This window comes from Diadema antillarum, unplaced genomic scaffold (genome assembly GCF_040938485.1).
Source record: "Diadema antillarum isolate AM-2024a unplaced genomic scaffold, OU_Dant_1.0 scf00000157, whole genome shotgun sequence".
NCBI classification, from domain to species: Eukaryota; Metazoa; Echinodermata; class Echinoidea; order Diadematoida; family Diadematidae; genus Diadema; species Diadema antillarum.
This window is the reverse complement of record NW_027271046.1, coordinates 571,472-595,457: the sequence shown is the minus strand read 5'-3', so window position 1 is coordinate 595,457 and position 23,986 is coordinate 571,472. Positions and strand designations below refer to the sequence as shown.

The following is a 23,986-nucleotide window of genomic DNA, read 5'->3' as shown; positions in this document are numbered from 1 at the left end:
CATCAAAGTTGTCAGTGCTGACAAGTTGTCAGTCTCTGACAATTTCAGCAAAATCCTTGGTTTTGATCGGCTGAGAAGCTTTGGTCACCGACTGTTGCTATGGTAATTGTCAGAGACTGACAACCTTGATGAAACGGTGCCCTGGTCTTACCTCCCCTTGATCATGATTGCGTCGCAAAGAAAACTTTGAAGGCGGTTTTCTCATGGTCTCATTAAATCATCAATATCTCCGCAACAGAGTACTTTTAGGAGTTGTGTTATATATGAAAGAGTAAGGGAATAATGTCATGTTATTTTCAGATTTGACTTCCCTTGACTTTTGGATCCCTTTGTTGTAGCGGGTCACATGTGTTATGAAATGCCATTTGGACCCCTTGCACCCCCCCCCCCAAAAAAAAAATAAAATAAAAGAGGGCCTGTGACACTTCACATTCAACATGAAATGCACCCCCCTACATTCTAAATACATTTAACACACAGATAGACAACACTCGTCCATATGTAAAGATCATTTCATCCACATTTTATATAGTCTATAAATTTGATTTATTACCTATCTTAATTTAGTCTGGGAGAAGAGAAGTGATACGAAGAGGCCAGTCTTGGACTGACTGATCAAGATACAGGCTGCAAATTACACTAAGGCATCCCACCATGCACACTACAGAGACAGAGGCATTTCTACAGCTTTCAAATTGCAAACTGCTGTCCAAAGGATAACAAACTTGGATAAACTGTAAATTGCATCGACAGTTGAAGCTGCTTGTGTTTATGCCAACGATGTGTGCTATCAAAACAAAGTAAACTAAAATGACCGTAAGTGGTGCATTCAAATGAAGCTAACGCTGAAGAAATGGTTCTTTTAATGTTGATCAAAATATCTTTGAATTTCTCAACTGCTTTCACATGTGTCTGCAGTACAACATTGTATCCCCTAGTATCACAATACTTTGCACTCATTATTGACCATGTCCCCAATACTTCTCCACTTTTGAGTGAATTTTATACCCATCTATGCTGTATTCTTGTTACCTGCTAATGAGGGGATCGATTGCTTTGGTTCTACACCTACATGTCTGACGGTGGGGGTAAAACACGTTGACACTCTCTAGACAATAGCTCAAGGTGAGGGAGCTCTTTTCAAATAAATTAATAATGCTCCCATGGCATTAAACTGTTGCAAACATCCAATTTCTCTGATAATCAGCAATTGGTCATGATCGAATGCAAGCAGTGGTGATCTAACTTAACAATTATGTACAGTAGTTCAACAAGACAGGAGACTACAGTACAGCTGTGGTTGCAATGTTTAGAACATTGGCATGGTTGTAGGGATGCCAACATGAGCCTTTCATGTTACACTAACATTTAGAGATTGTGAAGACTGTAAATGATAGTGTCTAAGCACTACATTGCTAAACATCTGGACAGCAGCTGTCTAATGGCAATTAGAGCATACTTCTCTGCCTTGCCTAGGCCCATTCATCAAGCTCTGTATGGGTCATAAATAGTGACAGGTGGGATGAAGATAACTACAATCAGTTTGATGTATGATCTCGATTTGAACAACTCTGGGAGCTGCTTCATCAACTCAAGATTGGCAAAGTACCATCAATCTTTTTATGAACATCAAAGTCAGTATTACACAAAAATTCACTACCTAGACAGTAAAATAGCCTAGCGCAATAAATTACTCATAAAAGCCTTGGAATAGTTTTCCTCCGGTATTTGAAACATTTGAAAAAGTCACTTAGTCGCAGAATGAAGCAGTTGACATGGCAAAACAAAATGGTACACACTTGCAGCAGCAGACAGGGGTGAACAAACGGATGCAACGTGGCAAAGAAAATCATCAGCACAACCAGCTGTTCTAATGCAAGGTGGCGAAAAACGCTGGCCTTGAACGTGGGTGAAGAGTTACCACAGCAGAACGTCGAGTTGCCTCGAGAGCAAAGTTTGCAGTCTGCCATAATAGCTCTCTGCCAAGCAAAATAGTATTTCTGCCCACAATAAGCATATATGGTTCCTCCTGACCGACAAGAGCTTCCTAATTAACTATTCAAAATGGTTTTATACGATGTAATTCACAATATATTTCTCTACAAATATAGAACGTAAATCAAGGAAAAATATACTTCCTTAAAATGTCTTACAGAATTCTCAAACCATTCACATTTCACGTTATATAAGCACAGTGAGTAATAGAATATAATACTACATCTACACAGACAAATAACTACAAAGCAAATATCTGGGGGGCCACCGGGGTGACCCCCAAGATGGAAGGGTATAACCCTTGACCTCGAGTCTCTCTTGTCCTCTCGTCTCCAACACAAAGTATCAAATAGAATTGAAAGAGAAGTTAATCTCTTTCAAGTGTTTAGTTGAGGAATGCTGTTCAGTTAGTTCAGTTTTATTCACATTTCCAAGGGCAATCCGTCACAATAAGTGATGAAGAGTTATTCCAATATCAGAGCATCGCTGAGTCGCAGTCGCATCAATATAATCACATATCGCACTGAAGCATCGAAGTAGGAACAAAATCGACAGGGCACCTTTCCACTACACCAGATCCGCTACGTTTGATGGCATTTCATCCACTTGAGTATTGTAGAACTGCTGAATATCCTTGAGAACTCGCTTGTCTTCCTCCGTAACGAAGTTGATGGCCACACCTTTGCGACCGAAACGGCCTCCACGACCGATCCTGCCACACAAGCAAAAAACACAAGTATTACAACAGTTGCAACGTTGTTTTGTGTTGTTTTTGTTCAAAACTTACTCTTGATACATGGAGATTATTTTGTAATGTGCATTTACAAAAAAAAAATAAATTAAGTGCCTCTGGCATTCAGATTAACCCTGGTGGGTGCGAACAGTATTACATACATCTTCACACAAGACAGATGGCAGGAAATATCTATCCAAACCAAAAAGTTTCTTCCACTTCCCCTCCATCCCCCCCCACCCCCCAAAATTGAAGATTTTTGAAATGGCAACCTTCCAGGACATAATAGATAATACATCTGGTAGTCCTTATCTCAGATCACCACATTAACAATTTCCTATTAATTAACTGCACTTTGCTATCTGTTTCATTACTTAGTAGAATGCCAAAGAAAATTTTTTTCTTTTTTCAAATTATTGACCAGTCAAGTTTATCAAGTTCTAGATAAGTCTTACACGACATATGGTCACTAATATTGCTGTTTCCCAGTGCACAATCAAGCATGACATTCAGGAGAGAGAAAATTCAACACTGACCTATGGATGTAGTTTTCCCTGTTGATGGGCAGGTCATAGTTGATGACCAATGAGACTTGCTGGACATCGATACCACGGGCCAGCAGGTCAGTAGTGATGAGCACACGGCTAGAGCCGGTACGGAACTCCTTCATAATCTTGTCTCTCTCCTTCTGGTCCATATCTCCATGCTGTGTCACAAGAAACAAAAGAGAAAGAAGCCGTTGCCATAATCCATTCAAAGAGTCGAAAGCTGGCAGACACTGACGGTAAAATGTAGTTTCCATTTGCCTGCAGACACTGTCCATTTATTGCTCTAAAAAAGATCAATATGCATCAGAAATGTGTGAAATAAATCTGCGAAAATACAATTTCAGCAGGGTACTGAAAAAAAGGTGAAACATTAGCCAAAAAGGTATGTCAGCAGTATTGCTATCCAAGAATATATCTGATCGTGATTGCTGGGCAATGCTCTACAATGGATTATTGAAAATCGTCAAATCAGGCCATAGTAAGAGGGAATGACATATAGCATGTCAGGAAATAGTTCCGACTAGGGCACAGTCGAGCATCATGTAATGTTCTACCTAACGATTACTAAACAGGGAGGATGCTTCAGGAATAAGAGTCAAGAACTGCAATCTAAAAAAAGATATTTCACTCTTTTCCATCTCAAAATAACTATTTTTCCCTGCAAATTGCATCAGCCAGACAAGTTTCTTGGTGAACCCTTTCAATATATAGCAAGCAAACTCTACGTGGTGGAAGGTGAGTTTTGAGACCTTCTAAGAACATTGTTTCTTTGTGTTTTTTTTTTTGGTTTGTTTTTTGCTGCTAGGGTTGCAAGCAAGCCAACCCATTGGGAATAGGCCATTCCATGCCACTTTTGACCAATTATTCTCTATTGGGAAAGGTCTAAAACCATCACAAGTAGCTTTGCTAACACATACAGACATTTTAAAGAATGTTCCTCACATGGTTTATCCTCCCAGTCATGGTCACAGAGTGACTCTGAGAGAAAACAGGAATATGTGAGAAAATGGCCCACACCACATGTCACTGTACCCTACTGAGGAGTGACAAGTGGGGACCAGACTGCTCTCCAATGTCGTGGCAAAGGACCATACATCATGTGACGTCACTAGGACTCAGCTCCTGCAAGCCACTCTGACAGCTCCTGAGTGGAGGACCCAGGTGTCAGCATTGGATATAAAAATGTAGCATGGCCGGGCAAGAAAAACTATTTGTGATTGAACATACAAAGTGGTACATATGACACACTGGTACACATTTGCATGGTTCTAGGGCAATTACCCCAGACCCTTCCACTGACCCTAACCCTGATCCTAATCCCGAACCTAATCCTAACCAACCCTAACCCAAACTCTAACCTTATCACTAACTAGTATTTAGCCGGAAAGGGGGGGTTGCCCTGATATGGTTTGCATAAACGTAGGAAAATTAATACAAGATATCTGCAGATATCAGATGGTTCTCCAGGAAATGCGATGAAATATTAGATCACTAGGTTGATGTTAAGGAAATGCTCTGATGTCATTAACATCAACTGCTATTTAGCTTTAAGTTCTGGGATAAGGTCCACAGAAAACAATTTGTCCTACACTGTACCAACAGGGCATTCCACCATCCCGTCCCATCTTACAATTCAATTCATGGGCTTGTCTTTCACGAACATGCATCATCACACTACAATTGAATATTGTCGCTGGGGTGACAAGACCTCGTATCTGAAATTTTGGTGAAAATGACCTTTTTAGATTAATGGTGAGATAATCAGTTAAGTGATGTCCTGTCCAAATCCTAGCTGTCTTTCCCCCAAAATAAAGCCACCATGGCATGTCAAAGGCTCTCCCACTCGACGCAGTGCTGTGGCTGCCAGGTTTGTTTGCTCTCCTGAACATTTGACATTTTGTAGATACGAGGGCTTGTCGCCCCAGCGACGATATACTAGTCACAGAAATTACGTAATTGCTGAGCATGGAGCCGTCCAGACAATTGGATCTCCCATAATATAATACTTGATTTCCAGCAAAATAAAGCAGTAATTGAGACAGGGGCTGCTCTAATCTCAATGGCACTGGACGCCCAAGACAACACAGCACTTTCACGCAAGAAGGCAGCAAGTCACATACCATGATGGAGACGGTGAAGTCCCTGTCATGCATCTTGATGGACAGCCAGTCGACCTTTCTCCTCGTGTTGCAGAAGATGACCGCCTGAGTGATGGTCAAGGTCTCGTAAAGATCACACAGCGTCTCCAGCTTCCACTCCTGAAATAAGTAATACAATTGATTCAATTAAGTGCGGGAAAACTTATTTTCAATGTGTAGTACAAGAGGTATTTTCTCTATTTCCACATAACTGTCAAAATTTTGTCACTAGCAGTTGGGTCCATACGCTGATAGTATGCTACATGCAAATGATGAGGTGATCTTGCACACCTGCGCGCACGAAGTTTCAAGGAAAAAAATCTTGATGCATTGCATAGATGTGGGTGAAACAGTGACATTTTCAGAATTTTGATCCTTTTGACCTTTAACATGTGCAACTGAAAGTTAATGGGCACAACTTTGTCCACTCTGAAGTACATATGCCAAGTTTCATCTGGATACCTCTCACGGTTTTAAAGTTACACTGTCCACAAAATTGATTATGGATAGACAGATGGACAACCCAAAAACATCATGCCTCCGGCAACAGTTGGTGGCTGAGGCATTCAAACCATCGGTAAATACTCTCTTTTACAACACATGCACTTTTCACCGGATTATAACCAAACCCTTGGTTCCTTTTTCTTTTTTTCTTTTTTTTTGTGCCACTAATGAATTCTTTACATATGAAAAGCCATCTATGTCACACTTACTTCTTTCTCTACTGAGATGTAGAATTGCTTGATTCCGTCCAAGCTGAGCTCCTCCTTCTTGACAAGAATTTGGACTGGTTTCCTCATGAACCTCGTGGTGACCTCCAGGACGTCCTGGGGCATTGTGGCCGAGAGAAGCACCACCTGTCATAGACATGAAAAGGAAGAAAACTTTCTGAAGGTTTCTTTCTTTCTTTTGGTTTTTCATATAAAAAAGAGAGAAGTATAAACATAGTATAAAGGGATAAACATCTTTTTCTTTTCTTTTCCAGCAAATCATTTTTCTTGATTTTTTAATTGATATCTTGCTCTAGTTTTAGAGGCTCCAGAGTCTTGAGAGGAACGATTTGACTTTGCCATGAATGACACTACAAAAGCTTTAGCTACAGCTTTTCTCCCCCTTCTTTTTTATTCTTGTTACGTGGTAGAATATCTTCTTTTGTTTGGTTAGTCTGCCATTTGTACTAATTTTTGTACATGTAAATTGCTTTCATGATTAAGTCCAAATACTTTGGCTTTATAGCACTGGATTGTGATAATCACCCACCACTGCAAGAGTTTTTTTAAGAGGAAAGAAGATTATTTGAAAAGTTTGGGTACCGATATTATTTTCCAGCAAAATATGCCCAAAGTTGACGAGAAAAAAACTTTGATAAAATAAACAACTTGTCAATTTATCTGCTTTAAAAGATATTGAATAATAAAAACAAAAAGAAAGAAATGTAAATGCTAAGGGTTGGGGGCGGGGGGCAGCAAAGGAGGAATTCTCTACTTTTCAAAATATGATTTCCCTGCTGACATACCTGCACCTCTCTGGGCACCAGCTTGAACACATCATAGATCTGATCCTTGAACCCCCTGGACAACATTTCATCAGCCTCATCCAGGACAAACATGCGGATGTTGCGGGTGTCCAGCGCCTGACGCTGCATCATGTCGAACACCCTGCCTGGCGTCCCAACAATGATCTGCTGGCCATTCCTCAGTGTTTCCATGTCCTTCTTGACATTGGTGCCACCGATGCAGGCATAGCACTGTGCGTTCAGGTAATCACCCAGGGCAAGGATTACCTTTTGAATCTGCAAGGTTTGATAAAAGGAAAGAAATAAGAAGTTTACGCACTTCAAACAAAAATAGATTTATCATGCTTTCATTTATTTTTTTTTCTAAGTGCAAGATTTCATGAACACATGTACACCACTGCTTTACTATTTTAACTGCTCAATGTATCATGACTAATTATGCAGCATTCTTTGACTGTTCTTTAGGCAACCTGAAGCAATACTTACACTTGACTTACTTCTTGCATACTCACTGATACAAGATCTGTGACGGTTATTGCCAAAATTGAGACTGCTGGCAGCCAAACTGGGTTCCAGGCCATTACATTTTGGCATGTTGTAGTAAATCGGACAAAAAAATCTGGGCAGGTAGACACATCTACTAACAAACGTTCTGCAAATATGGCACCATAAACTGATACTTCAGTATGCAACTGTGCAAATTACCCCCAAGAAGGGTGATGGGTTGGAGAGCAGTTTCATCTAGAACTTGGCTTGGAATGCTTTAAACAAACCTGCTGAGCCAGCTCCCTGGTTGGAGCCAGGACAAGGGCCTGACAGTACGGGTTCTTCAGGTCGAGCTGCTCCAAGATTGAGATGGCGAAAGTGGCAGTCTTGCCAGTTCCAGACTGGGCCTGCGCGATCACGTCAAATCCTGTAGGCAGTCGCACAATTCCATATAAGAAAAATAAAATTATCATGACTTTCACAAATATCAGTATGAACACATCAAGTTGGAATACATATACAGATAGGAAGAGCTTATCTACCACATAAACACACCAAACACCAGTGTTGCAGCAGATGATCAAGTCTGTGGTTCTGTTCACATTCATATCACTTCAAAGGACACTCCAAAAAGAGAGATCTGAATCAAGATGTGTTCTTTATATGAATGCATTTATTCAACACAATCAGCACATGTACACAAAAACTGACAAATCAACAGTGATAGCAAACAAGAAAACTAATGCAATTTCGTACACTCCCTAGGCATTATGCAACTGATTTAGAGGCGATACTGCGACTTGGGTCCATCATATTTCTTCAAGTATAAATCAAGGCTATTTCAGACTGCCAATACATGCCACTCCCATGATAATAAAGTCCTTGGAAATGGCAAGCTTCTTTCGTTAAAAATACAGAAATTTTGTCATAGCCGAACAACAAATGTATACGATACACAGATCATTTTGGGCCAGAATTTTACATCTTTGTAAAGAAAGTTTCTTTATAAATGGGAGTACACTGTACTCACGCATTAAACTCACATAGGCTCCAAAAAGGCCAGTCACAAGAATTCCTTGTCACATTATGTCAATAGGCAAGAACTCCCAAACCAGTGAGTTTAATATACTGTACGAGCTGAAATTTTCGCAAATTGCTACTTAGAGGACATTTTCGCGTGTTGTTAATTTCGCGGTTGCGAGAGTCTAACTGAACTTACTTATTCGCGCGGTTATTTTCGCGGTTCAAAGGCAATTCGCGTAATTTGCGAAAATAAAACCACCGCGAAAATTTCAGCTCGTACAGTACCCCCCTCTCATGTTGTGAAGAAAGATACTTCTATAGGGAACCTCCAAAATCAGGGAGGCATGGCAGTTGTGTTAAGGTAGAGCACTTGAACAGTTGTGAATCTGACCATCCTGTAACGCTTCCTCATTTTAGAGACTCGTACATAGTGAGGTTGACATTCCGGCCTGTCCAACTGAAACAATCCTCATGGGCGTGTTCGCTTTTAAATACCTTTCATCTTGGGAACGTTTGGCATGGAATTTGCTTGCTGACAATACAATACTGTTCCTATGCAAGCCCTGTCAACTGTTCATATATCACATGCCAACTGCATGTCAGGCGTACATCTACTAACTTGCCGACACCGTGGCTATACAGTTGACTTTGTCTGCTCTCCAATGAATTGTACATGTTCCTGTTTGTAAAGATTATACCAGAGTCAGAAGTGGACACATTTGCAGCTTTCATTATAACAGAAATAATAGTAGACATTTTTAGAGTGCCTTTTCCACTGGATATAAAGCACTATGAGATGTCATCCCTGGTCGCCATGGGAGATAAAATATATACAAATTACCAGATTACCTGAAAATAGATACTTCTGCACAGGGGAATGGGGAAATGGTCAAACTGATCGACCTTTTTCAATGCATTGTGCTCTTTTTCTGCTTAATTACTGGTAGTCTTTTCCAAGAACTACAACATATTTGCTTGATCCTGGACACAGGCTGGGCCATCAGTCTGAAGTGGATGTGGCTGTACAGTATTCTGCTTTGCTGAACAGTGCTGCCAATAGTGGGTAAATTCCACTTCACAATCCATCTGAATGTTGAGAAGCAAGTCTGGTGTGCTCACTCCTAGAAAATGAAACAAGAGATAAAAAGAAATAAGCACAACTGTATAGGACATTCAATGAATGCCTCATATGTCAAAGCTATGCAAAAAAAAAAAAAAAAAAAATCACTTGAATATTCAATTAAGAACAGGGTTAGTAATAAACATGAGACTGCCGAGACAATATATAACCATATAGCTCTGCAAATTGAGACGAGTTTCATGAACTGATCACCAATCTCACCCAAATGCAGGGCCTCGCATTTAGTCTTCCTTCCAACGACAACCTGCATTGTCATGGCAATACTTTGCGATGAAGTACCACTACAAAGAGGTGCTTTTGTGGAAGGTGATCTCAGGGAATGAAAAAAACAAAAAAACACTCTGGAGCGCCTATTACTTGAAAGCAGCCTACTTCATTTGGCACTACAAAACAGAGATGCCCTCAAACTACAAGTGCGAATTTCCAACTTCCTGTTGAAAGCTTATAATTCAACCTGCAGAGAGCTGATTAGTCATATTAGCACCACAAAACAGAAATACCCATAAGCTAGAAGTGCAAATTTCAGACTTCCTGTATAAAGTTTACAAATTAAACTTGCAGGGAACCACTTAGTACTCTTACAGGGGTTACTGCAGTAAATGCTGCCCCAACACATTCTAACAGCTTTATGGGGAAGTCTGTTCATACAAGTACATGTAGGTTAGTGTGATTCATACAGTTGTTGATAGAAGTGGGAACTCACCAATTCACGAGGCATCCATGTTTTAAACATTTCTGCTGTGTGACAAGACCAGGCCTCTACTGTTCTCGATTAAATGTAACTCAGTCACAGGTATCTGCATCACCACAATGCTACTTTGTATTGATCTGTAAAGAGAAAGAAATATCTTGTCTGACATGTATCACCAGTAACAACAAAGCACTTTGTTTTTCAAATGAAAGCGCGAAGGGTACTACAAAATCCCACAAATTCCAACATCTTTCTGCTTTTCAGCTGAAAATACCACTGCTCAAATGGGTTATGGCCACCAAGATACGGAGAATGTTCCTCGCATGGTTTATCCTCCCAGTCATGGTCACAGAGTGACTCTGAGAGAAAACAGGAATATGCAAGAAAATGGCCCACACCACATGTCACTGTACCCTACTGAGGAGTGACAAGTGGGGACCAGACTGCTCTCCAATGTCGTGGCAAAGGACCATACATCATGTGATGTCACTGGGACTCAGCTCCTGCAAGCCACTCTGACAGTTCCTGAGTGGAGGACCCAGGTGTCAGCATTGGAAATTTTCATGTCCATGTAAAAGTGTCAGTCCGTATACTACACCCACACTGTCTGTGGCCAATGAGTTGGTCTGATTTTATATGATTACCGTAAAGTTCCGTGTATAAGACGCACCCGTGTATAAGACGCACCCCTACTTTCGGCCTAAGATTAAAAAAAAACAAAAAAACACGAAAATTTCCACGCAAATATTGCGTGTGTCATACATATTATGTTAGCTCAAAATTTCCTTAGAATGCAGCATGTATTTGCTCTATTTTTCGTTTCCTTTTATACTTTGTTTTATCGGTATTCATCGGACATCGGCAAAATATGGAAGACGCAAAATGCGAGACTTGTCTCGGTACTCACTTGCTATTGTTTCGCCTTTCAATCGTGGTACATGTGTCATGCATATCGTACTCATGAGTGTACAGTACGATGTTTGCTGTCATATATAGCAGAGGGTGTCTCGCATATTGGCGCATGTCATACTGGAAGGTTCATTACGAAAAATAAGAAAAACATCAACAAGTGTAGCAGAGGGATCATACGGCGAGACGTACGGTGCGTACGGTAATTACACTCACTGTTGTTTCGCCCTGGATTACCAGTAACATGACAGTGTCTCTTGTACCATGCCTGTATGCACAGTGCTAGCCTTTTGCAAAAGGCAGCTCGCTATAATTTCAGCACACGCACACAGAGAGCAATAGACTTGCACACACAGCGCGCAACAGGCAAGCGCGCTACGATCCGATCGCTGTGTGCACGCGAGTCCATTGCAAAAGCCTCTCTGCAGCTGCTGCCTTTGCCAAAGGCTTGCTACATTGTAGCTAGCTAGCTAGCAGTGTAGCTATGCTATCCTAGCTGGCCTCGTGAAATGAAGAGCAAATGAACGACATGGATATGCATGCATGCTTCACACATCGTTCATATTTACGGTGACATAGTGTCGATCCTACTCCGTATTTTACAGCTTTTGTCTATGGCCATATTGATACTAGTACATTGATAAGTTTTACGGTATCGGTAATTTAGTAATGATACCTGTACATCGCGTATTCCAGCTACTAGGTTGGCTGTTGGTAGCTTGGTAGACTGACATTGCTAGCATACAGCAGTGCTGTTACAGCTGTTGTCTATGGCCAGATTGATACATCGTTACTGCACAAGGCCGATCGTAAGTTTATCTCGTATTTGCAGCTTTTGTGTGTGTCCAGATTGAAAGATCGCTCATTTATCCGTAAGTTTGAGTGATTGCTTACCTTCCAAACGTCGATGGGCATACATGGCCCCAAGTTGGCCTTATAAAATTGGGTGTACATGATGGATTTTTTTCCGTGATTCGACTGTACCCGTGTATACGACGCACCCCCGATTTTCAATGTTTTCCGACGAAAAAATAGTGCGTCTTATACACGGAACTTTACGGTAAATGTTTTCCTCAAAAGAAAAATAACATTGCAAAAAAGATCAATGAAAGGCTTAAATTATATGGATTTATATCTGATTTCCTTGACTTTTCCATATCTATATTTAGAATTTTGTATTTCAGATTCTATCAGGTCTTCCATGACTGCAGGTACCCTGCCATACATTTTATCTTTTAGTGATCGTGAATTCTGTAATCTCATTGGTCAATCAACCACTGAATATATCCCGTATTCCGTGATAAGGTCATATTATGCGCATGCGCTAAATCCACCACTGAATATATTCCGTATTCCGTGATATGACGTCATATTACACAGCTAGCTGCGCGTGTACCAAAGACGCTTATAGGAAAGTGCGCGCTAATCCTGTACAAAACAAATGGACAGCGCGTGGTCCTCAAGCGTATTACGCACATAATCTGAGACCACTAGACGCTTGATAAACGACAACAGCAACTTACGTATCTGGCTATACTGCAGTATCGTATGGCTTGTACGTATTTAATATTTGTACATTGTATGCGCGCATACAGTAATCAGCTCGCGAGACGTAGGCCTAAATCAACATGGTCATGGCTGACAGTCGGCGATTTCAACATCATTCACGAGGGGAAATCAGCGAGAAGAAGGTTAGCACTTACACTAAAAGATAAAATCGTTACCCCCTGCTTGTTCTGACGAAATACGGGAAATATCTATGGTCTGGTGCCATATTCCATTCGGCCTTCGGCCTCATGGAATATGGCACCAGACCGTAGATATTTGCCCGTATTTCGTGAACAAGCAGGGGATAACTAATAGTATCTAGGAATGGCAATAATTTGAGTGATTGCCAATATATGCAATTTGATTTCACTACATTTTTGTTCCTTTTTTGTTCTTTTTTTTAACTGCATATGTATACTAAACTCGGCATAAATGTCTACATAACACATAAAACATTTCAGTAGAAAGAGCTCAACTCACCTCTTTCCTTCATTGTGCATCTCCCAGGGAAGACATCTATGCTCCATCCAAGGTCTCTTCACATGGTGGCATTTTTTCAATCATTTATTACTGTATACGCCATATATTTAGAGTATAAATTTTTGCAAATCGGTACTTTCTGACAGTTTTGCAAGTGGTTAAATTCGCGATCGTAGAGTACTTTACTAAATGGAGAAATGTATCCGTGTTTGTCACATTTATATCGGGATCAGTCATTATTTTTGCATGTCTGTAATTTTGCGATCAGCGTCTGACTTGTGCAATTCGTGAAAATAAAAACCTCACAAAATATTTGGTGTTTACAGTTTTCTTACAAAAATATCCCTCACAGGATTTCATCTCCCAGCACCATGGATAACAAGCGTCCCAACAGACTTCTCGGTCATTGTTCACTATTCATCACACACAGCATCCATCAATGTAAAAAGCATACAGCTGCATAGAACATCAGATGATGGCACAATCTCTTCCTCGACCTCCCTGAGCTTACTGACCAAGGACATTCAGAAGGGACCACACAGGGCATAATCAATAATCGAACTGATTCCCCAACACTTCTTTCCTCTTCTGATACAGATTCACCACACAACAGGATTACAGGCATACACTTCCGACGTGTAATTACATGCATCATTCCCTTTCAATTTTTTTTTTGCACTTGTGTACTCCACATACCTTTCATGACAAAAGAAATATAACATTTGCACAAATTCCAGAAACACATTACTTTAGCAAGTTGTATTACAACAGTTTTTTGTGCAAAGTACTAAGGTTAAACAAACAAGGCAAGTAGATGTTTTAAATACTTTGTTATATTAAAGTAAATAATGTTGACCTGAACAATGAATAGCAAAATTGAGTACTAATTCTTTAGTATTTGTCATTAATTTTGCACTGATATTCAGACCTGCTTCTTCAAAATAATTCACATGGACACTCTGTATGATGCATAATAATACTTGGTCAAAAGAGCATGTGGGATAATGCGTGTGGGTGTTTTTTTTTATTTTGTGTTTAACTGCACTTTGTTTTGTGCTGAGTTGTACGCCTTGTACAAACACAATGGGTAGCAGTCAACAAAAGGCCTACACAAGGACAGGTCATTTATCAGGATCCATTTCCCTCGCATGCATCCTGCTTGATAGCATGAAAACGCTGATTTCCAGTGTAAAGACATCAACATGAACTGTGAAAGGCATTCCAACAAATGTTCTGCCATTCTTCTTTTAAATTTGGGTGGTGGAAAGAGACCATTAATACTGACAATTCACTAACCTCATCAAGAAAGGGCATTCAGTGCATTCTCTAAAATTTAAATGTTCCTAAATAGAGAAACAGTGAAAGAGAGCTCACTTTGGATCATGGAAATCATAAAACAATTTCAAAGTTGACAGCTAATCGTGACTATATAAACTGCTAATACAGAACTTCCTTTATTCTTCTACAACCAAATTTTAGGGAAAATTACAAAGGAGCATGAAAGGGGCTTTTAACAAAGGGTGGCAAAGTACATATAAATGTAGAGTCGAGCAGACTTACCCCTGCAGCAGGGGATGATAGCTCTCTGCTGAATGGCAGATGGCTTCTCAAAGCCGTAGGCGTAGATGCCTCGTAGTAGGTTCTCCCTCAGCTTCATGTTGTCAAAACTATCGACGACGGTGTCCCAGTTTGTCTGATAAAAGGGGAGAAAAAGGACTTGAATATATTTTTTCTGTATCGCAGAAATGACATTGAATAACGTATGGACTGTATAATCAGGTACACAAACTCGGTCACTGCAGCACTGACATTGTCGTATTTTGGACACCACATTCTCTCTTGGAGACAAAGCCAATGTTCATGGATGTGAGGGCCCATGGCCCAAAATTTTTTTCTAGAGAAATGCATGAAGTTTCAAGAAAATACATTCAGACTTTGCATAAATATGGGGGAAAATATTGAAATTTGGAGAATTTGACCTTGAGCATGCACGACCAAAAGTTATAGGCATAACTTCGTCCACTCATACATACATATGCCAAGTTTCATTTGGATATCTCAAACTTTTTTTAAGTTACACTGTCCACAAAATTGATTACGGATGGAAGGATGGACAACCAGAAAACATTGTCTCCAGTGGCACTTCAGTTCGGAGGCATAAAAAAGTTCGTGCGGCCACCGAGTACACACTGCCACAGGAAGGTGGCATCTACTGTACAAGTTAAAATTTTTTACAGTGTTTAAATTTTCAAGTATTTCATGACAAGAAACTGGCACAAAAATAAAAGCACCCACTTTTTGTTTTCTTGTTAAAACGTGAAATTTATGTCACCCTGCCGAATACAGAAAAATTTACTTGTGTGTAAGTTCCTGCCTTTACAGTACAGTGGCGAATCCAGAGGGGGGCACATTGGGGCGCACGCCCCCCTTTTTTTTTGGTTAAAACATAAGAAATAAAAAGAAAAAATGGGGGTGCGTGCGCCCCCCCCTTTAATTTTGCAAAGGCACCTCCCCTTTACGGAATTCCTAGATCCACCCCTGCAATATAGCATGGCACTAGGAAGTTTCACGTCGTGCACAACGTCTCACCTTGACAACATCATCTTCCATTTGGGTGGTAACATCTCCACCTTCAGTGAACCTTCCATTTTCGTCTGGTCCCGGTTTCCCGACCGGTGAATCTCTGCAAGACAAAATCCCAGTGGTTAGAGTTCACTGTGCTGCATTTTTATGAGCCAATTTCCTTGCAACATATGCTGAAAGATTAACTGACATTCGTGTGTGGCTTGAAAAGCATACTGAAAGAATAATGGACCATATGTCTGCATGTGGGCAACTGTCCGTATGGGAAGGTCAAAAACAAAATTCAAAGTAAATTCAATGCTCAGAAATTTGAGTTTCCCATATTGATGGATTGTTGGTTTTACGGAAACATAAAACCTTTTTCCAATAATTTTCCTCATTTCTGTTGTACACACTTTTAAACTTGGAAGACTATTTCTCTACAATGTCAAAAAGGTCTTCAAACACTGCTTTGGAAAATTAATTTTTCCTGAAAAAGTAATTTTCATTTTCTTTTTGAGAAGGATCATATCTTGGTCTCGTGCCGTTATCAGCAAAATTTATGAAGTATAAATGTAAGCCTTTTGCTGGTAAAATAGGGCACTTTCAGAGGTATAACTGCTTAAAATTGTGTTTTTTGAACATGGTACAAAGACAACATTCAAAAACTGCTTTGGAAAATCTATTTTTCCTGAAAAAGTCCATAACTTCATTTTCTTCTTGAAAAGGATCATATCTTGGTCTCGTGCCGTTATCAGAAAAATTGATGTAGTATAAATGTAAGCCTTTTGCTGGTAAAATAGGGCACTTTTAGAGGTATAACTGCTTAGAATTGTGGGGTTTTTTTAACATGGTAGAGACAACACTCTGTCGACTCGGGTGCTCCCACAATATAACTGTGTAAAACAGAGCATCCCCCGAGTTATGTGTGTTCCTGTTACACATTGAAAATATACACACATACAGAGGTAGCTCGCTGCATTGGGTGCTGCATGCACATGCGATCCACATGAAGCAGAGGCCATGTTGCAGACGGCGATGCGTGTTAAATTTACAGATGCATGAGCTCCTTCACGCAGACGTTACTATGGATTCTTGCATACAAATCCACACCTAAAACGTTCGCTGTGACCACAAAAAAAAAAAAAAAATTACTGCAAGGGGTATCTTCACGGCAATATCCCCACACCAAGACGTGGAGCTAGCGAAAAAGTAATCGCACAATCGGGTTCAGCATATCCTCAACTACTAGCATGCCTCTCGGGAATATAAACAGCAAAGCAGACGCGGAGGTTTGAGGATAGATGTGATTCTATTGATGTGTACATTAATTTATCGTCGGATTCATGTACTGCCGTTTTGACAAGATATAATGAAAAACTTCATTTCATCTGATACCAAATTTGTCAGGATTTGTTACTGGCATGGTCTGGCGATTTTGCAATGAAGGCTATATTTGGCACAAAAATGCGGGGTCATCACAGCGTAGGCACGCGACTCCATTGTTTTCTATGGGACTTGCGTGTTACTAGATAGGGGTCTGTTTTTGTCCGAAGATTGGCAGTGCACGATCAGACAACCCTGGAGCATGCAGTTTGTTTGGCTTTTTAAACCACGAAGTCATTGTAATAAAGATGTTATTTTAATTTATGCCAGTTAGCATGGTTAGTTGCCGATATCGTCACTGCTCACTCCCAGGCGCTAGTGTACAAAATGTAACTTTTGCACCCGTTTGTCAAATGACCTCCAAACATCCACAAATTCACTCTATATATCCAACAGCCTCAAATATTTGCATCTGAGTGAGATTCAAGTCCAGCAGAAAAGGCATTTTTCACCGTTTTGACACTGTTATACTTGTCGGAATATGTTGCAGGTAGTCCACTCTGTGATACCTGCGTATTACACAGGAGCAGACAGTGCAGCATGGTGTACAAAACACGTTCACAGCAATGAGTGCCGCAATTGATTTAACCCATCCACGTACGGGCCTCTGTGTAATCTGTAATATCGTGCCTGCCTAGTAAGTTGGCCATGAACTTGGGCGCGATCTTCCCTACGGCGCGATCTACACGCGAAGAGCATTCATACGTCATGGAAAAAACTGCCTGTGTCATTCCCACTAGGCAGGAGGGATGATGCGTGTACACTCGTGCTAATATGCACTTAGTTGACTCAATACAGCACTAGTTTATGTGAATTTTATGAAAAGAAATAATAAATTGTGCAGGAATTATGAAAAAATATTGTTTCTGTGTATTTCATTGATAAATCCTCTTCATTTCAAGCCATCTGTAATCACATCTTACCCACTTGCGAATCGACGTGTCCATAATGTCCTCGAGCCCCACCCCCCGCCCCCGAGATAGCTCTGGAACATTCCATTCAATGACGGGGTTTTTATTTTGCAACGTTATCTAATAACTCTCATGTAAGCAAGTTCTTGCTATGGCTAATCTATTTTGTAATGTATCATAATCTATCTATGCTGAGATAGCCTAATTCAAATTTGCAGAGACATACAAAAAGATTTGTTTTACAATCGTGATACGTTCAACTACTCATTTACCCTGTGCTGAAATCCGCATGTCTGCTCCGCACATGTTATCGCTATCGCTCAAACTTCGATCGCGATGGCTTGTGTGTGTACACAGGTACACAGTGCATGTGTGGAGAAGCATGGGGCTGAGAAAACCCGGGACTCCACGTGGTGTCGTGAAAAACAAATCGGACGTTCGAAGTCGTACATTCAAGAGCTAAAACAGACAAATAGCGAATTCAAAGTCCACTGAAAAGGTCTTGACATTGTAATGTATGTTCCAAAATCATGTCTGGCTTAGTTTTGAGAGAATTTTCTACACGCACGAGATCAGGAATGAGATCGGTGAACTGGCTAACAACGTGTGTACTGTGAACATGTGACTGGCTTGTGCACATGGCCTAGCTAGGTGATCGTGAGAGTGCGGCAAGAACGCTAGGAATGCACCCGAGATGCGGTGTGTTGCAAATTCTTGGGGTGAAATTAGACTTCCTTGTTCAGCCCGTCTAGTATCTATATTTTTTTAATAATTCTAATTCTTCATAAAATCACGATAAAAAGACTTCATATATTCATTTTATATTTTAGAAGCGTAATATGAAATATTTTGGGTTTTTTATTTTAGTCCAAGAAAACAAATAGTTTGAATAAAAAAAATAATAATAAATAGTCGTTCTTGACTCAAGTCTAATTTCCTGCGCCTTCTTGCAGTTACCCCGCAGTTGCCCATGGATACGATGCATAAATAATCAGCTGTTTACTGAGTCGTACTAGTGTACCACCCTACTGCTCTTATTCAAATTGAGAGGATTGTTATTTTATCGGCGGCACTTAGTTTTATAACCTCATCCAATAAAAAGACAAATTCAAACATCAAATGGTGTGACAGTTTTTGTCAGAATTCCCTATCAATTTCAACTTGTTGCCAGGATAGTTTTCAGATTTCACTTGCTTCATTATCGAAGCTGTTTGACATTTGAAAGAACTGCTCCATAAGAAATCACCTTTCATTTGTTATTTATTTTCACAAACAAGTATTTTGGTCACTTGAATATTTCTTATTATTACTTCAATGTCATGATATTTCATGATGGTTATGTATTCTGTCTTTACATGGCAAGATGGGATTTTTTTTTTTCCATCCAGGGTCAAAGAAGAAAGTGACAGGAAGGAAACCAAAAGGATAGGGAGGAAATGAAAAGGATACAATGAAACACCTGATCAGCAGGCTCTTTTTTATTACAATGGTGAATGCAGTACATCAGAATTTAAGTACAGTTCTAAATAATTTATCAGTTGAAAAATGAGCAAAGAAAATGGATTTCATCGAGTTCTAAATGAAAACTAAATTAGCATCGCCATTATGATTTTAGATCTAGAACCTAGTGCTAGTACTACAGAATAGACCTGATGCAAACTTGTTGTCAAGCTTGTGGTTGAGTTTCTTCAGAGACACGAATTTTGGTAGCACAATACCCGAGTGAATAAGAAAAAGGAAAAAAATAAGTAAATACACAACTGTAATGCAGGTCTCTAGACCACTCCCGTGCACGAGCGAGCATCAGCCCCCGTTTCTTCAGTGTCACTCTAGCTCTCGTCATTTGCATTGGCCTAGGCTAGGTTACTCGTGTCGTAGTTTTACTCGCCATCATCAATGTCATACATGGTTACACAAAATAAATTACATCTTGCCATCACCTCAACCACAGCAAAACCCTGAATATCACTCCCATCATAGTCACTCTCAGCTCACAAAACATATCAGCAAACGATACAGACATCGCAGACCTAGCTAACTACTAGCTCTAAACATAGTTGTAACTACGCCACGTCAGACATTAGTTGTACACAAAAATGAAACGGAGGTGAAAAACTAGTAATGAATACACGAAGATCATCAACGATGGCATATTACCGTAGAAAAAAATACACAGAACATCTTGCACCCAAAAAAAAATCGAGGTAAAAAACTACGATGAGAAAAACTAGGGTGAAAACACGATGCTTGGAAGACGAACGATGAAGACACTACGGCAAAAATGCTTACACGGAAAACAAACGAGTGGGTACCACACAAGCTACGATGTTATGCGCACATACGTAGATAAGCTACATCGTGTTCAATCAAAAAACTCAACAAACACTAGGACAAAAACTCACCTCTAAATTGTTGCAAACGAGATAATCACTTAGAAAAACTGAACAAAACACTCTCAGAAATACGATTGTTCTCTGAGAATGAAAGATATAGAATGATACGAAAGCAAAAGAGAGAAAAGAGAGAGAGAAATGGACGGGAAACCTAGAGAAGTTACCCACACTCACTAACGTAAATGGAATTCGACACACACACCCCCTACCCCCGTGCCCGCCCCAGCATAAGCATAGCATAGCAGTACACGTACACACACAAGGAGATATCGTCAAGCACTCTATGAGGAGATCGATATCACGATACCGCGCGTAAGAAATCACTGCAGTTGCTGGGGCAACAAAGATACATGCGCGCTGTAAACATGAATATTGATTAGTTTCTCAGCAGGCTCGAACCCCTGGCAGGTGTTTTGGCCAATAAGAGACATTCTAAAATATGTTTCTTTGCATAAATTATTTTTCTGAGTCCCAGTAAGGATCTCTGTGATTGGCTAAAATTATTCTACAGCTCCTGGCCAAGCCTGAGGTCCTAGGACGCCCTCTTTTGGTCATAAATAATAAAAACCACGTTTTTTGTGGGAGCTGACGGGGATGGGTTAAATGTTGCTATCTCACAGCCATCAAAGCAAGTTCTTCTATGGTATCTTTAAAAGATAATACTTTTCCGCTGAATACTAAATTTGTATCATTGTTTTTTGTTTTTGTACACGATCACTGTGGAAAATTGTGAGGGTATGACATGGTCAACTCACTCATTTGCCTATTCATATCCACTGTACAAGCACTGTTTTGCAAAAATTAGCAACACTTCAAAATGTCATAACTTCCTTATTTTTCATCCGATTTCAGTCAAAGTTTTACCATTGAACTCGTAATATTTTACTCTTTTTTATCAGACTAACTTATATTTGTACTGGATTTCCCCTTTAATGGAAGGAAAGAAAGGGAAGCTTGCATTATACAAGGAATGACAGCAAAGTAGTGTTGCCCTATTAAATGCTGCAGAAACTACAGTGTCAGTCACTCAATGAACGCCGTGCTCACAACAAGGTAATCATGCTATATAGAATCATGAATGGCCTTGTGGCTATCCCTGCAGCTCCATCCTACATATTCCCAGCTTTAGAAAGAACAAGAGGTCACCATCTACAAATCAGGCAACATCATTGCAGAATTATTTTAGCATACCAGTTTAGCTTCTTCCCCAGTGTGGTCCGTCTATGGAATGCTCTCCCAACCAAATCAGTGTCAGCCCCATCCATTGAGGTCTTTACGCACCGCCTCAGTTAAAATATCAAGATATTTGTTTTTTACTTGTACTTTTATTTTGCTCTCCCTTTTTTCATTTGTGTGTGTTCAAACTGTATTCTGCACTACATGTGTTGCCATGACCGCGCACCTCACTGCACTCAGTACGACTATTCTCTATTAAAAGGGATGTACTTTAATGGAAGAAGAATACAAGGGAGAGATGGATATGTTTAAAAAGAAAAGAGGAAAACGAAGAGAAAAATATAGATTGAAAACAGAAAAGCACTAGGTGGAATAGATCTAATGAGATGAATTAAAACTAGATGAAAGCAAAGATTATTAGGAAGGAAAGAAAGAATTATACAGGTTGAAAAAGAAATGAAGAAAAGGATTCATTAGAATGACACATATTTCATGAAATATAATGGAGAGGATAGATGGGAAAGACCCTTGTAGTTGGAGGGAAAAAGAACACATGAAGGAAGCAAAGAATAGGCAGAAAGTATTGTTAAATAGGAAATTGTGAAAGTTTGACAAGATGAAAACCTCAAAGTGAAAGATATGATTGATAGGAAGGAAAGGGAAATTTGGGTAGGGCCTATAGATTCTACCTGAAAATGAAAGAGTTCAAGATATACTGAAATGAGAAAGATATAATTTACATGGCAGCACACATTCGTGCACGCGCTCAATCGCTTTGAAGCTACAACTGCAATGCAAGACTTGGCCAAGGAAAAGAGAAAAACAAATTTCAGCTTTTCAATGACACCAAACCACACTCAGCCTCCATAGAAAAAGCTGGTGTGTCGCTACATTCAGACAAAATGATGGACCCCTAGCATGCGCAGAGAGCTTGTGTACAGAACAGCAATTCAAGTGATCAGGATTTTCCAATGATTTTCTAACACTTGTAAATCTACACATGTTAAAACTAATTGTCTATTTGACTTTGGAGACTCAGAACAGATGCAAGTATCTTAGTTGACCGAAAAGATCGGTCTGTCAATAGATCTATCTGGTCGTCGGGGATATGTTCCGCGGAGACTGCGTCTGGCTAACGGATCCCCTCCTCCGGAGGAGAGCAATAACGTCAAAAAAAAAATTAGAATCCTCCGGAGAGAAGCATCTTTCTGTCTAGTATTTTAGGTAACTGTTAACAAGGGCGAGTTTGTGGATGTTTGGAGATTATTTGACAAACAGGTGTGAAAGTGAACAAGCGCCTCACTCCCACACATCTCCTTAAAAACAGCATTGCACTATGACAGGATAGCAGGACCAGTCTTTCCTTTGTTTCATAAAAGATTCAGATTGTCAGAAAGGTGATGAATGAGTTGATGATCATGATCACCGAGTTGATCACTTTGACTTGTCTTTGTCTTTGATCTTGATCACCTTTGACAGAACGTTTTAACCCCATCCCCAAGAAACATTGAACGTTCAATAGATTCTAGATGTAGATCATCAGTTTTACAAACTAATCACTGCTAATGAGATGAGTTAAGACAACATGAAAATATCCATAAATCCCACTGAATAATGGGAAGTTTCACACCACAGTCAGCGTCTGTAAAACTCCGCTCGCCATATTTCGTAACACACACCATTCAGCTATGCGTGAACAAGCCGCGCCTAGAATTATACACGTGCTGCACTCTCTATTCTGTACAGCCCACAGACATTCTACGCGCGTGCACACGTCAAGATACATGCGAACTAAGAACCGGCCATTGGGGCAGGCGCTACAGCGTTCTGAATGAATGAATGAATGAATGAAATGCCGCGCCGGCATTTCTTAACAAATATCATTCTATGACATATGATATGAAGATTACATCCAACTGGATTTCTTTTCCACAGTATGATAGACTGCTACCACATATATTACTACGTGAAGTTTCGCTTAAATTGACAGTCGAGAAAAAGGTGAAATTCTTACCTCGGATTATCACTATAGTTCGACATTCTTCAAATAACGTGTCTCACGTTGAGAAAGACCGAACGAGGGTTATATCGTTCGGAAGTGTGAGACGGTAGTGCGCAATGAAATATACATCCGCACAGTCATATAACAACAGATGATATTCATCACATAGGAAAATACGGGAGAAAAATAATGCTAAGATTCTTGGAAGTACAATTCTGTATTGAAAATTACATGTTTTTAGCTTATCCCTTGCATTCCGTGCTGATATACTGAAAAAATGTTAATTGTCGGTGAGCGCATTGATATAATGACGTATTCTCAGTCGGGTTTCCCAATGTGGCAGAATTG

At 40.0% G+C, this 23,986-nt stretch overlaps 1 protein-coding gene and 2 non-coding genes across 3 annotated transcripts; all 3 read right to left on the bottom strand.

The window, feature by feature from the left end:
• Nucleotides 1-514: 514 nt before the first annotated feature.
• Nucleotides 515-23,698, bottom strand: LOC139722116 (uncharacterized). The gene is made up of 9 exons (XM_071633437.1): nt 23,651-23,698; nt 15,798-15,891; nt 14,769-14,901; nt 7,704-7,843; nt 6,931-7,206; nt 6,128-6,271; nt 5,397-5,534; nt 3,265-3,434; nt 515-2,707 (listed from the first exon to the last, which is right to left on the bottom strand). The coding sequence occupies exons 1-9, from the start codon at nt 23,674-23,676 to the stop codon at nt 2,563-2,565; spliced, it is 1,266 nt and encodes a 421-aa protein (XP_071489538.1). The 5' UTR covers nt 23,677-23,698; the 3' UTR covers nt 515-2,562.
• LOC139722134 (small nucleolar RNA SNORA73 family) lies at nt 4,206-4,450 on the bottom strand. The gene has a single exon (XR_011710262.1). It is a non-coding gene; the product is annotated as a small nucleolar RNA SNORA73 family (small nucleolar RNA).
• LOC139722135 (small nucleolar RNA SNORA73 family) lies at nt 10,582-10,826 on the bottom strand. Its single transcript, XR_011710263.1, has one exon. It is a non-coding gene; the product is annotated as a small nucleolar RNA SNORA73 family (small nucleolar RNA).
• Nucleotides 23,699-23,986: the final 288 nt, after the last annotated feature.

Bases quoted from the DNA above. Each gene is read 5' to 3' on its own strand.
- LOC139722116 (XM_071633437.1), bottom strand. From the start codon at position 23,676: ATGTCGAACTATAGTGATAATCCGAG. The intron at 6,272-6,930 runs GTATGTCAGCAG...TGTCTATGACAG, and splicing joins TGGTGCCCAGAGAGGTGCAG to GTGGTGCTTCTCTCGGCCAC. The intron at 2,708-3,264 runs GTCAGTGTTGAA...CTTGTGTGGCAG, and splicing joins AGGGAAAACTACATCCATAG to GATCGGTCGTGGAGGCCGTT.